Below are 16,602 nucleotides of genomic sequence, written 5' to 3' on the forward strand. Positions count from 1 at the left end.
AAATACGTTAAAATAGCTGCACTAGTTTTATTTCCAGACCTGCAAAGTGAATGAGAGTTGTCTTTCGAATTCAAGCTGGTTCACACTCGAACCGGTTGTATGAGGTATCGTTTATAAGGCTGCTACAGTACTCCGGCTCCCCTGGCACACAAGCAAATTTAGAAGAGTGACCCAGGTTATGCAAGTGGCAAGTGTGCATGTGCGGCGGTCAAAGAAATGGCCTCCATGCACAAGCCTGAAATGGGCTGAAGAAGGCCCGAAAGGGGCCCGAGCCTGCCCTGCACACTGGAGGGGAGGCCAACGGAGGTTGAGGGAGCTGCCACCCTCACGGAGTAATTTTCATCCATTTTACTTACTTTTTAAAACATGTGTAGAAGCACCCCACTCTCCTGATGCCCCTTTACTGGTAAAGGAGAATCCTCGCCAGTTTCCCCTTTGCCAGTAGGGTTCCAAACCAGGCCTGGCTAGTTCAAATTTGAATCGAACTGGGACCTGGTCTGGAGGGGGGCAAACACAAACTGGCCCAACCCGAATCCGGTTTGGATTTGGACCTAGCCGGGAAAACTGGTTTTGTGCACATCCATAGCCACAAGACTCTGTAAATGCAACCCTTCCCCACACATTTTACTCCTCCCACTTCTGTACTCAACGTCACCCTCAGACCTACCCATCTAAATTCCACAAGGGCCTCTCCAGTCTTGTTCTTGGCCTCTCAGGTTCAGCTACCTAGGCACTTTTGCTTTTTTCAACGGTTTCCAGTCTCTGCCCATCCTAGCTCTGCCCAGCTTGTCTCCTCTCTTAACGGCAGGTCTGCGCAGCAGTGGCTGCAAGCCACACCCTCTACACTCATTTCTCCTCTGCATTTCTAGCCCATTCTATGTACTGCAGTCTGAGCTTGAAGCAGCATATGCCAGTGGCATGACCTAATGGAATTCGGGAAATGTTGCTTAGGGACATTGTGCAATCCTGTTTCAGGATTATCTTTGCAATCATGAGGGCTAGACGTCAACTTTGGTGCTTAAGCAGAGCTTCCAATCTCTCTGAAAAACCAGACAACTGCATTTGTATCTCTGTTCTGACAGACAGTTCGGTTTTATCTTTGAACATTGCAGCAGCGCTGTTGGCCTTTGCTTCTCAGGGTGTGTTCTTTAGAGCCAGCTCTCATGCTATTTTCCCCCATATGCAGCAATAGAGACAAATATTATAATTAAGGCTAGCTAATAAAGCTTGCAAACTATCATATTGTGAACACATTATGCGAAGATCCAGTTCCCTTGAGAAGTCCATGATGCTGGGGAAAGTTGAAGGAAAGAAGAAGAGGACGACCAGCAGCAAGGTGGATGGACTTGATTTCAACAGCAATGAATGGACCACTGAGAGACCTTAAAGGCCAAGTTGAAGACAGATCTTCCTGAAGAGAATCTATCTATGTGGTCGCTAAGAGTCAACACTGACTTGATAACACTTAATCAATCAAGCTTGAGATTACCAATCACCTAACTTGTCATGGATTACATTTAAATAAATGTTGTAATAAATTGCATTTATTATCTTGCTATAATCCTTATGACAATCCTGCACAGGTAAGCAGGAGGAGGAGAGCTTGTCTTGCGGTAGCAAGCATGACCTGTCCCCTTAGCTAAGCAGGGTTTGCCCTGGTTGCATATGGATGGGAGACTTGATGTGTGAGCACTGCAAGATATTCCCCTCAGGGGATGAAGCCGCTCTGGGAAGAGCAGAGGGTTCCAAGTTCCCTCCCTGGCATCTCCAAGATAGGGCTGAGAGAGATTCCTGCCTGAAACCTTGGAGAAGCCGCTGCCAGTCTGTGAAGGCAATACTGAGCTAGATAGACCAATGATCTGACTCAGAATATGGCAGCTTCCTATGTTCTCAAGTGAGTGTGACTAGCCTCATATGCTGATGGGAGGCTGCATAGGAGAGGCTTGCCTAAGGCCATCTAGTGAGTTAAGGGGAGAGGCGAGATTTCAACTGGGGGCTTCCCAATTTTTAGCCCATTCTCTTAGCCATCATGAACAAACACTGCCATTCATCATTAAGAAAACAAAGTGATCAATATTTTCTTTTTTACATGGCTGTGCATATCATATATCAAAATTTATTTAGCATAAATAAAAAAACATGCTCAAATATCAGCAGCATTTTGGGAGGTCTGAGCATCAGCAGCTGCAATTGCCTTTGCTAGAAAGTGAATCAGGGTGGGTTCACCCTGAAAAACAAGATGTAATCTGCACAGGTTGAACACAAACTACAAGATAATAACCTTTACGTCTTTTTCATCAAGTTGGCACAACGGGCTGAGAAGTGTGAGCATCTGGGTAGACTGAACTCTCAGTCCATCAATGCAAATCTACCCTCTGATTAATCTATGGTTAAAGCTTTAATCTTTTTAATTGATATATTAACTGAAGCTTGCAGCCCTTCTTTGAACAGAAAGCATTGCAAGAGTGTCTGCACAGGGGTGTCTTTTAGCCCAGATAGATGTGCTGAGAAATCAATAAAAGCCTGTGCTTCCTCATTTACGCAACAGGCACATGTGCGCGGGCATGCACACACACAGAATTATAAAAAGGATGTGATATACAAGTTTGTACCAACCAATACGGGGCAGGGAAAATATGAACAGGCAGAAATGGCTAATTGCCAACAGCCTATGTACCCTTATTCTCTCCACATCTGCCTTCATATATGATGAGAGCCAGCGTGGTGTAGTGGTCAGAGTGCTGGACTAGGACTGGGGAGACCCAAGTTCAAATCCCCATTCAGCCATGATACTAGCTGGGTGACTCTGGGCCAGTCACTTCTCTCTCAGCCTAACCTACTTCACAGGGTTGTTGTGAGGAGAAACTCAAGTATGTAGTACACCGCTCTGGGCTCCTTGGAAGAAGAGCGGTATATAAATGTAAAAACAACAACAACAACCCAAACCAGTCAATAACACCTGTCTGACTGTGTAAAATAATAATAATAATATAATAATAATAATAATAAGGAGGAGGAGGAGGAGGAGGAGGACTCGATGTCTGGATAAAACAAACCAGTCAATAACACCTGTCTGACTGTGTAAAAGAAAGAAAGAAAGAAAGAATGAATGAATGAATACAGGGATTATGAACTATAGTTTATAAGGCTGCTATGGTACTCTTGCTCCCCTGGCACACAAGCAATTTTAGAAGAGAGTGAATAAGCAAATCTATTTAAGTCCAGAACTTATTTTCTCATCATGTGTCAAGGAAACTGACAATCTGAGCTCAAATTCCATGCTTAATTCCGACTCCAGAAAGCACGTGTCAGGGTTTTCTATCGCTTCTTTTTTTTAAAGAGAAACATTTTAAACTCCCAAGTGCCTGGGCATAGGTGTAAAATGCTCAGGCAACATTCACTTAATGAGAATGTAGCAAGGACTCTCCTCCACAACTACTACTACTCCCATCACCACCACCAAGTTGTTAAAGGTCATTTGGATGCCTTAAATAAATACAATCCATGGGGAAGAAATAGGGCGGAGGGCACCTGTTTACTAGTCCATCCAGGGTTCTGGACTTCCCTGGCTGATCTGGCCTGTAGCCCTTCTCAAGCATGTGTGTCTAGCAGGGTGGATTTGATTTAAATCAAACTGATTTAAATCAAACTGATTTAAATCATGATTTAAATCACTAGCAGGGTGGATAAAAATCAATGATTTTTTTAAAAAAAATCAAAAAAATCAAATTTAAATTAAAAAAATCTGATTTAAATTTTAAAAAATCTGATTTTTTTGATTTTTTTAAAAAAATCATTGATTTTTATCCACCCTGCTAGTGATTTAAATCGTGATTTAAATCAGTTTGATTTAAATCAAATCCACCCTGGTGTCTAGACTGGCTTTTCCCAGCACTGAGCAGCATGCAATGTGAGTACTGGTCTCATTTTGTCTGCTAAGTGCTGCGTTGGTTCAGGTGTCACAGAACCATGGTTAAAGCCTTGCTCTGTGTGACATCCCCGAACCCCAGAAACATGGACTTCCTGCTCCTCTGCCCATGTGAGCCTCCCAGGAATTCTACTTCTGATTTGGCTTGTTTCTAACCTAAGACTGGTGATTATGTCCAACACCAATTGTCTTGGCTTATTCTAACCTTGTAGGTTAACTAGGTTCATTTTAAGCACATTGGTTAGACTAAACTAGGATTGGTTGGGTCTTATGACATGACCAATCTTGGCTTGTTTCTAACAAGTCAGAAGTAGAATTCCTGGGAGGCTCATTCAAGCAGGTGATGGGTGTGCACTCTTAAGGCTCAAGGGCATCAGATGGAGCCAGGATCTAACCATGGCTCTGTGTGACATCTGGAACAGCCCACTGTGCTCCCAACAACTAGCTGCAAAATGTACTGACAACTGAGAAGGAAAGCGGCTAGCTAGGGAAATTCTAAGTATCCCAAAATACTTACATGGCATTGCGTGGTATATGCTAGGCCAATACTGACCACTGTCTCTCTTCAGCCATACACGAACAGTTCTGTAAAAGAGGGGGGAAAGGCAACTTTAGCATTTCCCCATCATTAGTGGCTTTTTAAGAACAAATGGACATCTGTTCCAATGAGGAGGATTTGGCAAAGAAGGCTTTTGAGGCCTTGCCAGTCATTAGGATTTAACCAAAAGAATAAGTTGGTCCCATCTCCCAATCAAATCTATAAGCCAGAAACTGCTGTCCAGGCTTGAGTCTAGCACCACAGCAAGTCTAAGCTTAAATATGCAACTCTAGTTTCACAGTAGAACTATAAACACATTTTTAAAGGTGTATTGATGAGATTACTTATTAATTGGACAGACATTCTAGGCATGAGATTCAGAAAAAGGGCAGGATAGTTCTAAGCAGAACTAATGGAACCAGCTTTCCATTTCTTTTAACATAGTGGCTCTGACCCAGGACCAGGAACACTGCCCAGGACCCTCTCTCCCATCTGTTGCAAATTAGCTTTGTCTCCCACTGTCAACACATGAATTATGGAGTGTTGTCTTTACTCTTAAGTGCCCACCATCTTGAAAAACAGCAGATTGGCAAAAACAGATCCCATCAATGTCCCCTAGGACATTGTATCCCATGCTGTGAATTTTGTTTGTATCTGATCATAAGCATAACAGTTATTAGAGATGAGGATTTATTCATTCACTATTCATCTCCCTCCCTCGCCCCACATCTCTTAAGTTGTCTTCCCTTTGGAAGGTCAACTAAAAATGACACACATGAACAGCAATTGTAGTGTTGGAACCAAAGAAGAATCAAGGGAGTTATAGCAAACTAAGGGAGTTATAGCAATTGGCACACTTTCTCCTGAAACAAGAACAAAGTCAGAGGCCCAAAAAGCATCTCAATATTCACATGTAGATTTAAGAGGTATCCATGCTGGAGTTTTGACTTCAGGGCTTCTCATATCCCTGGGTGGATTTGAACAGCCACTTGGGGCCAAGCTGGTGTCACTTATCTCAGAAGAGTAGAGCAACCTCTAGCCTCACTATGCACCAACATACATGTCTACATCAATAATGTTAATGTAGGCTCCAATTACTTAATTAAAGAATGTTTAGCTACTGTCTGCCATAAATGGCAGCAATAAGGTGGCATGCAAATTAAGAAAAACTAAACTGTCTAACACAGGGGTTCCTAACCCTTGATCCCAAGACACTAGACTGCAACTCTCATCCTTCCCAACAACAATTTGGCTGAGGAGGATGAGCGTTGTAGTCCATCAATATCTGGGGATCTCAAGTTGGAAACCCCAAATCTATCACAGTTAGCAAGAAAGGGAGCCAGTGGTTGTGCTCTTTGAAGCCCCAACATCAGGAACCAGCAATGAGGAACAGGAGGCTTTATCCTAGTCCTGTCAGTGGAATCGGTCATATTTAAAATAATTAAGTGTAGCCCCTACTTAAACTCGAACTGGGTATTACTCAACTGATACAACAGAAATCACAAGGCACTTCATATTGACTCCTATGTTTGGTTTGTGATGTACAGCCACAGGGCCGTGTGTTGTGCAGGCCACATCTCTTGGTTTCACTTAGCTTTGTTAAGTGCTTCTTTTAAAAGGCTCCCAACCTCAAGGCCTAGAGCCTTGGGGTCCTGAAACAGCAACAGATCACTTTTCACTCTGCAGAAAGCTATTCATTTAAGCTAGCTGATATTTACACAGTGCACTTTATTGCAATTGGGGGTCATATTTGTGGTCAGCACATTAGAGATTCCAATGTGAAGCTATTCCTGGTAAGGGAGCAGAAAGCAACACAAGATTCAATACTTCACAAATTAATCCTGATGACATGCTAGGATGGAGAGTGTGATTGAGTGGCTATAGATTTTTGGATCAAAGCTATTAGTGTGCAACCAGCTCTTAGCATCTGCAGGAGAAGCAAAGTATGAAAGAAGAAAGGAGCAGCAAAAGGAATGATCTTTTTAACAAAAAACCCCGTCCAGCCATCAGCAGCAGCAACACTCTGTGCTTGTACGTGTGCTCATGTCAATGGCGCCAGAAGGACAGTATTTCTTGTGAAAGATTTGAGCAGGTGACAGACAATCTTCATCACAAATGCACAATTGTTAGTGAGCTGTTGTCACAGACCTTAATGTCTTTCTCATAGCAAGTATGTCAGTTACAGGGAAACAACGTCTTCCATGCAATAAATTAAACACTGTATTGCTGCCTTTTTGACCAACTAGTGCAGCAATTGTAATTAAGTGGTATACGGTTGTGCAAATATCACAGCAACCTACTATGCTATTAGTAATGAGTAATACAATTTAGTGACTGAAAATCCCACCACCACATCAAAAGTAAAAGCAGTGCTAATTGAGCTCTTTTAATTAAAAAAAACCTTACCTCAAAATGTACCTCTTTTGCACTACAGAAACAGGTTTCACACTTTAACAGTGTTTACATTTTTATTTACTCATTTGGAAGGAAAGCACACATCCAGTGCTGCAGTGTGCATTTTCTTTGACAGTGGGCTTTTTTTGGGGGGGGGGTTTACCTTGTACATTTCAAGTATTCAGTTTTGACAGCACAAGTGATATTGACTAAATTCCTTTTAGAGCTGTCAGGTCTGTTTACGCCACAGCAATACATTCTCTCCTCATCTATATCTCATTACGTGAAGAATGGATGCAATGCTGAGACACAAGAGGAGGAACTTGCCGAGATCACAAATTTTACTCGGGGATTGGAATGGAAGAGAGGAGTGAGAAGAACTGCGAGTGGGAGGAGGGGGAAGCAACATGGAGCAAACAAAAGCCACCCTACAGACAACAGACCCATGTTACAACATGGAAGCGAGCCCAGTTGAACGGAGGGCTGGATTTAGCATGCCCGCTTGTACACCCCCATCCCCAATTTTACATGGAATCAAGCATGCATTTGCTGCCACCACATATAGTTGGAACCTCACTGTTGCCAGCACTCTTCTGATCAGCATGCTTTGACCAACACTATGGTTGGAAGGGCGACTTTTAAGAATCTAAAAAGAGTGAGTGTGTGCATGTATTTATATATGTACACACAAAAAGTCATTTGAAAAGTCCCAGAGAAGAGCCTCTTTGCTGTGAAGAGATTCTGAAAGGTATTAACTTGTACAAGAGCCAAGATTTTAAGTTTAGGAACATCTTTGAATGTCGAAACGTCGCATGAATGTCGCATCGAAATCTAAGCCTCCATCTAGCTGAATCATTCTCTCTTAAGTAACTCAGCTAGGCTGCTTGTTCATTTCGCCAACACTTTAGATAGTTATTAATTCCAAAGCCTTGTTAAAAAGGGAGACCAGTACTATCCAGTCAAACCCCTTGCACTTCCCAATACTGTACAGTTACAATATCAACCAGAGCCTTTCCAGTTCCCCCACATACAGTATTGTTTTTATTTAAGATATTCTTATACCGCCCAAAACTTATGTCTCAGGGTGGTTTACAACCAGATAAAAACAAAGATAAAACGTTAGTTAAAAACAAAACAAAACACCAAAATTTAAAACACAGCAATTTAAAAACAATTTTTAAAAATGATATTCTAAAAACAACATTAAAACAATATCAGTTAAAAGCCTGGTTGAACAGATGTGTCTTGAAAGACTTTTTAAAAATTGTCAGAGATGGGGAGGCTCTTATTTCACTAGGGAGCGCATTCCAAAGCCTCAGGGCAGCAACTGAGAAGGCCCGTCCCTGAGTGGCCGCCAGATGAGCTGGTGGCAAATGCAGACAGACCTCTCCTGATTATCTCAATGGGCGGTGGGGTTCATGACGAAGAAGACGTTCTCTTAAATACTCAGGGCCCAAGCTGTTTAGGGCTTTATAGGTTATGACCAGCACCTTGTATTTTGCCCGGAAACATATCGGCAGCCAGTGTAACTCCTTCAATACAGGAGTAATATGGCTTCTCCTAGATGACCCAAAGATGAGCCTGGCTGCTGCATTCTGGACCAACTGTAGTTTCCAGACTATGTACAAGGGCAGCCCCACATAGAGCACATTGCAGTAATCCAGGCTGGAGGTTACCAGCAGATGTACCACTGTTTTGAGGTCGTCTATCTCAAGAAATGGGCGCAGCTGGCGTTATCAGCCAAAGCTGATAGAAGGCACTTCTGGCCACTGCCTCAACCTGGGACACCAGAGAGAGACTTGGATCCAGAAGCACCCCTAGACTGCATACCTGTTCCTTCTGGGGAAGTGTGACCCCATCCAGAACAGGCAGATCAAAATCATCTCTCAAGTTCCGACCCTGCACAACGAGTACCTTCGTCTTATCTGGATTCAGTCTCAGTTTGTTGTCCCTCATCCAGCCCATTGCTGCCTCCAGACAGGCATTTATGCCCTCTCCTAATGATGCCGACATGGAGAAATAGAATAGTATAAAACAGGGTGGATTTGATTTAAATCAAACTGATTTAAATCACAATTTAAATCACTAGCAGGGTGGATAAAAATAAAAAAAATCCGATTTAAATAAAAAAAATTGGATTTTTTTTTATTTAAATCGGATTTTTTTGATTTTTATCCACCCTGCTAGTGATTTAAATCGTGATTTAAATCAGTTTGATTTAAATCAAATCCACCCTGGTATAAAACTAAAAACCCCAAACACTAAAAGACCCCAAACACTCACTAAAAAACCCAAACACTAAAATAAATCCCATCTTCTCCCTTGTTTCACATCAAAAGACGTTTTATCAACTGAAGGAAAACTCTAAAGTCTAAAATCATTGGCAGATACACAGCATCTGCCAAACCCAGCAATTAGTTTAGTCTGGTATATTTTCATTCATTCATTCATTCATTCAATTTTTATGCTGCCCTTCCAAAAAGGCTCAGGGCGGTTTACATTAAAACAATTAAAATCAGTTATCGATTAAAACAGAAATTATAAAACAGTGTAAAATAATAACTAACAATTAAAACATAAAACAGCAATTAAACAATCAGAACAATTTAATAACCCTGAAAACCAGGTATATGCTGAAGCCATGCCACAAAGCTACAGTAACCATTAATATCTATCCAGGTAAAGCAGGAGATATTGTGATGCAAGAGCTCGAAAGCTAGGGGAATTACAACTGATTGATGTAGACAATGAACAAATGAGTACTTTGTGATAAGCTCCTCTGAACCAGAACTAAGCTACATTTGGCATTGAGGTTTTGCCTCTTCTCTTTCTCCGCCTAGATTTAAACACGAAGTGATTTCTATTAGATTCTCGGCGTAATGAAGACAAACATGGAGATAAAGGGCCTGAAGAACCACTTTAAGGAAGGAGCATCCCAGGCAGTAGAACTAGCTTTTTTGGTCCAAGAAATCCCTCTATACTTTCACTCTTAAGAACATTCTCTAAGCTTTCATGACATGCTTGGGTTGAAAAGGAAAGAGTTAACATGGGCTGAAGGTAAGGCAGAAGATTGTACCTAGTTTTATACTAGCAATTTATTCACATGAACCTTTTGAAAGTCTGCCTTAATTTTTGTGGCAACTGCCAAAAATGATTTTTATCTACTGAGTTTGCACAGTTCAGTTGTGATTTAACTAGTCAGTCTAATTGTTCTTGCTCAAGGTAAATGGTTCTTTCCGGATTTACCATGATGTGAATTTCATAGAAAGAAATGTGACTCTTGTTCACTTGCATTGCTTTCACAAAGTGTTCTGCACTTCAGCCTTCTCTGTGGCCAAATTTACAGCTTGTATTGGATTCCATCATGCACTCACACTGGATGTGCAAAACTCCAACTGTAATATGGAAACCACAATGAGCTAAGCTAAGGTCATTTACCACATTACATATTGTGGTAATCAAACTAATGTCATTACTTAGGGCACTAATGTCTAGTTCAAAACTCAAACCATTCAGGACGGCTAACACATGCCACACACTAAACAAGATGTTCTGGTAAGAACTAATCTACCTACTTTCCTTTCACTATAATCTTAACTGATAATTACCATCCCCACAAGTTAGCCCACTTCAGCCTTAAAGATTCACATGTCTGCCACCTTGAACTGGGGTGGATGGCATCATTAAAAACTACGCCCTTAAGCCATCCTTATGTGTCCCTACACTTGTAGCAAATTTGGTTCAAATCGGTTAGACGGTCCACAAGTTAGCCCCTTTGTGCCTCAAATGTTTACATGTCTGCCATCTTGAACTGGGGTGGATGGCATCATCATGAACTATGCCACTGGGGTGTCCCTACAACTGTATCAAATTGGTGACTGTTGGTTACCAGTTGGTTCATAATGGGTCCAGGCATTGTGAAGTTGGTAGGATGGTGGTGGGACACGGACGGACACGGGGACACACACACACACACACACACACACACACACACACACACACACACACACACACAGAGCCAGGTGATATCACAAGCTTATTTTCCTTAAGTAGGCTAAAAGGTAATAATCAGTACTCAATCACAATGGCTACCAGTGCAACTGATGTAAAAAAGAAGCTGCATGATCAAACACACACAAAACAAAAACTGGTCCTAGTCATCAGCTGCTGCATTTTTCGCTAGTTGCAAAAGCCTCCCAACAGAGCACAGTAGTCCAATTTTGATACAACTGTGTGATAGTCGCTGTGGCTGTGGCTACCTTCATCCTCCCCAGTAACCGCTTTAAAATGGGCAAGGGCCTAGGACACTGGTGGATGATCTCACACTTCCAAGTACTCTGTCCACATCCTCAGGCTGAGCAAATGGAAACATAGCATAGTGATTAGAGTGTTGGACTGGGAAGAGGCAGTTTTGAATCACCATTCAACCATGAAACTCACTGGGTGATTCTGGGCCAGTCACCTCTCTCTCAGCCTAACCTACCTCACAGGGTTGTTGTAAGGATAAAAATAACCATGTGCACCACTCTGAGCTCCTCTGAGAAAGAGCGGATATAAGTGTAAAAATAAAAAATAAAACAAAATAAAATATTCATTGCAGAATAAGCAGCCGCCAAATGAACTCATTCATCTTTGTAACTGAAGTCAGAACAGACGCAACTGAAGCACAGTGTTTGTTCACAGTGAACAAAATAATTCCTTCCTTCTACTTTAAAGACCAACATGTAGAAGGCTCTCATTAAGAGCCTCATTAAGGCTCTGCAAGCCAACTGTCCACATGAATGATGGCAGAAAAGAGTTCTTTGACACCATTACTACATAGTAGGTCCTAAGATGACCTCAAAGTCCATGTTCTGTTTGATTCCTCACAAGGAAAATGTAATATAAAGCTCAACACTTAAAATGAGGTTTTTATTATCTTATATTTTGGATACTGTATGGGAAACACCTATATCGGGCAGCAGCAATATAGGAAGATGTTGAAAGGCACCATCTCATACTGTGAGGGACATGGCAATGGTAAACCCCTCCTGTATTCTACCAAAGAAAACCACAGGGCTCTGTGGGCACCAGGACTCAACACCAACTCGACGGCTGCACACTTTACCTTTATGTAGTAGGTTACTCTAAAGTTACAACTGGAATATGTTTAGTGGAAGTTAGCTGAACATTGGAACCATCTTTTTAAATGTTGACTTTACTACCGAAATGTCTCAAGTTACCTGAAGTAAAATTCTGTTCCAAATGTCCAAACAATTAAATATATGTACCATAAGCTATCAAGGGGTACCACTAATTCAGTTCTATAAGGAGAAGCCTGTTGCTAATCTATTTTAAATGCTCCCATGAGAGCTTCATAAAGCATCCCTGGATAAGTCTATAAACCAGAAACAGTCTACAAACTTAATCATGAAAGATCTGTCTCAGACTCAAAACTGTAATCCTGCCTAGCAGATGTTAGCCAATTAGTTTTAAATGAGCACAACTGACCCCCAAATATCCAATTTGTGTAAAGTGCATCAGCTCAAGCTTTCATTTTTACATCTTCTCCCTTCACTCTGATTGACAGAAGTCATTTTTGCTTCCTTTCACCTCCGAATCTGTCCCTCCTTCTTATGTTAGCTGTCTTCATGTAGCACATAAATCCTCTAGCTAGTAAATTAATGTACACTGTCATAATATAGCAATCTAACAAAGTAGAATGTTCATAAATAACACCCCACCCACAACACAAACATATACTCTTCTTTGGGCAACACAACCACAATACAAAGGCAGCTGTCTTGAATCCTTGCCAGTCTTCACATCAGTTCAGAGCAAGTGCTCATGTTTTATTCATCATTTTCAGGCCATAGATAAATGGAAACCATGACAAGACATTGCTGGGCAATTATTTATTTATTTATTTATTTTTACATTTTCTATACTGCTCTTCCGCCAAGGAGTCTGGAGTGGTCAGCTCCAGTTCCCCCATCCCAACAGCTCACAGGAAGCAGTGATGCCACTCTTGACCCCAAGAAGACTGACCAGAAATGTCTAGTCAAGGTTTCATGTTACCTATGGCCCAGAGCAGTTTAACAAAGCTTTAGCCCTTGCTGTTAACAATTTTGTTTAAACTATAGTAAAAACTTCTCTTATGTCATCTCAACATAACCTGTCTGCGAGTTACCAGTTTAATAGTTATAGATGCCCTATAATTTTAGCCCCCAAAAGCAAAGGAGCACAGTGAAAAAATGGGACTACAACTAAATGTAAAGAAGACTAAATTAATGACAAGGGGTACAGCAACCAGCCTCAGAATTGATAATGAAGACACTGAAGTGGTGGATAGCTTCTGCCTTTTAGTATCGACCATCAACAGTAAAGGATCTAGCAAAAAATATGCCACAGAATAGCACTTGGTAGGGATGCAATGAAGGCCTTGGGAAGGATATTTAGATGCCGTGATGTGTCTATACCTACAAACAGTAGAATCGTTCGGACAATGGTTTTTCCCATGACACTCTATGGATGCTAAAGCCGGACTTTGAAGACGCAAGATAGAAAAAGAATTGACACTTTTGAACTTTGGTGCTGAAGAAGACTTTTGAGGATACCATGGACAGCCAGGAAAACAAATGCATCATAGAACAAATCAATCCAGAATGCTCACTTGAGGCACAAATGACCAGGCTTAAACTATCATACTTTGGACACATAATGCGAAGATCCAGCTCCTTGAAAAGTCCATAATGCTGGGGAAAGTTGAAGGCAAGAGAAGAAGAGGACGACCAGCAGCAAGGTGGATGGACTAGATTACGACAGCAATGAATGCACCACTGAGAGACCTTAAAGGCCAAGTGGAGGACAGATCATCCTGGAGAGAATCTATGTTGTCGCTAAGAGTCGACTCCAACTTAACAGCACTTAATCAAATGAGTAATATAGATCATGAATATTTATACATTGTTTTCCAACTAAAGTTCCCAAAGCTGTTTACATAGATATTTTTCAAAATGGCTCCCTGTCCCCAGAGGGCTCACAATCTAAAAAAGAAACATAACGTAGACACCAGCAACAGCCACAGCCACAGGAGGGATGCTATGCTGTGGATGGATAGGGCCAGTTGCTCTCCTCACGGTAAACCAAGAGAATCACCACTTTTAAAAGGTGCCTCATTACTCAGCAATATCTGAGGTTCACAAATTCAGAATATTTGAGCAAACATCTGAATGGGACAAGGAATATAAATATATGTGGAGAGGGACAATAGGAGAGAGGACAGGGTCCATGTATCATGTTGAGAGAAAATATAGTATTGAAAGCTTCTATTCCCAGCATTGCCACACTGATAAACTGCTCTCTGCTCCCATAATTTTTTATATATTCAATGTACACTGACCATATACTTTCAAGCTTTTTTGCAACCACAAAAGCCAGAAATTGTCTGTGGCCCCTAAATGATCACAGAGAGGCAGAGGAAGTTGTTGCACATAGTACAACCCAGAATGGTATCAAGCAACATACAACCGTGACCGTAAGCCTTCACACTGAGGCACCAAAGTAAGGGGCAAGTTCGTTTCCTTTACATCCCACTGTATATCTCGACAGCGTGTTTGATCACCTCTAGTGAGAACTGTCAGTTTAAGACATTTTGCCAAAGTTGAATTACTCATGATCACCTAAACAAAAGCAAAACATTTTAGAATCAAATGTCCTTAGCACCTTTACTTTATTTACTCATTACATTTTTATACTGCCCACTCAACTAGTCTATAGCAGTTTACCAAAAAAAACCCCAAAAAAAACCCTTAAGATAAATTAAGACTATCTTATAACATAGATAAGATGGCATTTGCTTTTTTTTTTTTTTTTAACAGTGTTTGGGGGGAAATGAAGAATTACAACAACTATGCATTTCTTTTATTTGGCTGCGTTTAACACCTCAGATCTTCACCTGCAGGCACCAGAAATATTTGGATTTTCCTTGAAGATTCAGACAGTTCTAGGCATATGTTAGTGTTACTTTGATAAGCCCTTGTCCTATTGCCCCCATCACTTCTCAATATTCAATTTTAAAAGCTGTTGTAAAGCAAAACATCCTTTAAAAATGTCATTAATAATCAAAAGAAAGACTCTTTGATAAATGAGTTAGAATAACTGAGGTACAAGAACACCTACTGACCATCAGACATGGGAGGTTAAATTGCAACTATATATTTCAAGTTGCTACAACTAGTTCCAGGTAGAGTTCCCTATCAGTGCCCAAGTACAACCAGGAAGATCACAGAGTATCCAATTAAACTTCTAATTCCTCAGAGAACAATGCAGACGCAATACTCCTCCAACGAAAGAGGGTTACACATTCCTCTCTCCCACTAGAAGCCTATTTACATCCGGTTCCAACTGCCAGGGTGCTTCTCCCAGGGATGCCAAGGCAGGACAACAGGAACAGTAGCCATCTGAGTCGTTGTGCTGGAGGACTGGATTACCCAATGGTCTCACCTGCACAGCAAGGGACAAGCACCTGCCGGATAAAGCAGTATGCAAAATCGTGCACACGTTTAGATTTTTGAACGATTAAAGTATTTCAGCCGGTCAAGTGCTCACTCCCCGCACCCACAGAGAGAACCACATCCCCAGCCCAAAGGTTCTATTCATACTGCAGTTCACACGGGCCATGCTTAGAGACGTGAAGATCGGGGGGCGGAATCCCCCCAGATCCTCACTAGAGTCCCATGCTATATTGGCTGAAGGAGGCATATGAGAGACTCCTAAACAGTTTCCAGCCTCTTCTGCTTATTTCTGTCCTCACTGCCCTGCCGCCGCCGCCACTCCCAGTCACCTTTAACCTCTCCTACATACACTCACAGGTTGCCAATATTTCCAATTCAAACTCCAACTCAGTTCTCACACCTGTTTTCAAGGGGACCAGGAAATAAAAGAAGTACACATTAACACAACTCCCCTTGGACAATGAGATAGCACAATGAAATTTGTGTTATGACAAGCTTTTGTTTGGAGTCCAAATACAAGCTTGAATTTCATCCAGAGAGGGAAAAACAGCGAGATGTGAAATAGACTGTAATGCGATATCTGAAGCAAAGCCTCTGAGATACTGAGGTTGGACTAGAGTTCCCATAGTATGTGTATGTTCCACTACCAGAGAATCCCCACTTACTTCAAGCCTTGCTGGGACTTTAGCTACCCTAATGTCCGAAGAATAAGTGTCAGGCTCAACTAAGCTTGTGGCAGGAGATGTACAGACTGCCTCATCACAGAATGAGGTGAGTGGAGGTCTGGGCTTTTCCCTCTGTTCTGGATCCATTTTCTGCTCTTTCCAGTTTCTACTCTCCGCTTTCTTTTCTTGCATTAACTTTATTTTTAAGCACCACCCTTCTTATTCCAGTTTATGTAGCTCCCCATTCTACAGAAAGGATGGTGCAAATGACATACAGTTGGATCAGAGTCATTTCATCACGTACCTTGGTACTTGTATGGCAGAACTGAAAACAGATCCCGACTCTCTATTTTCATTCTTGTATGAAAGCTTTGCTCAGCAGAACTTCTGAAGAGGGTATGAATTGCACAAACAATGCCATTTCAGGTGGGGCGGGGCTGTCATAGTCCAAGCAAGTTCTTCCTGCTTTTAAAACTTCATGCCTCAGAGCGAGGGGCTACAAGTCAGACTTTCTACTCATAGCTTTTGCTCACACACCAGACACAGATTTTGCTACTTCAGGTTCTCTAAGTTTTCCCAGGG

General features: G+C 41.6%; 1 protein-coding gene across 3 annotated transcripts in view; it reads right to left on the bottom strand.

Moving 5' to 3' along the window:
* The window catches only part of WDFY2 (WD repeat and FYVE domain containing 2), a 70,381-nt gene that overhangs the window by 32,542 nt on the left and 21,237 nt on the right, over window positions 1-16,602 (bottom strand). For 2 of the 3 annotated variants that reach the window (XM_053285110.1, XM_053285111.1), the window contains exon 2: window positions 4,446-4,513. The exons of the other annotated variant lie outside the window; for it this stretch is intronic. In XM_053285110.1, coding sequence (XP_053141085.1) covers window positions 4,446-4,513 — 68 coding nt within the window. The remainder of the gene's footprint in view (window positions 1-4,445; window positions 4,514-16,602) is intronic. 3 annotated transcript variants of the gene reach the window in all.

This window comes from Hemicordylus capensis, chromosome 1, assembly GCF_027244095.1.
Source record: "Hemicordylus capensis ecotype Gifberg chromosome 1, rHemCap1.1.pri, whole genome shotgun sequence".
In the NCBI taxonomy this organism is placed as follows: Eukaryota; Metazoa; Chordata; class Lepidosauria; order Squamata; family Cordylidae; genus Hemicordylus; species Hemicordylus capensis.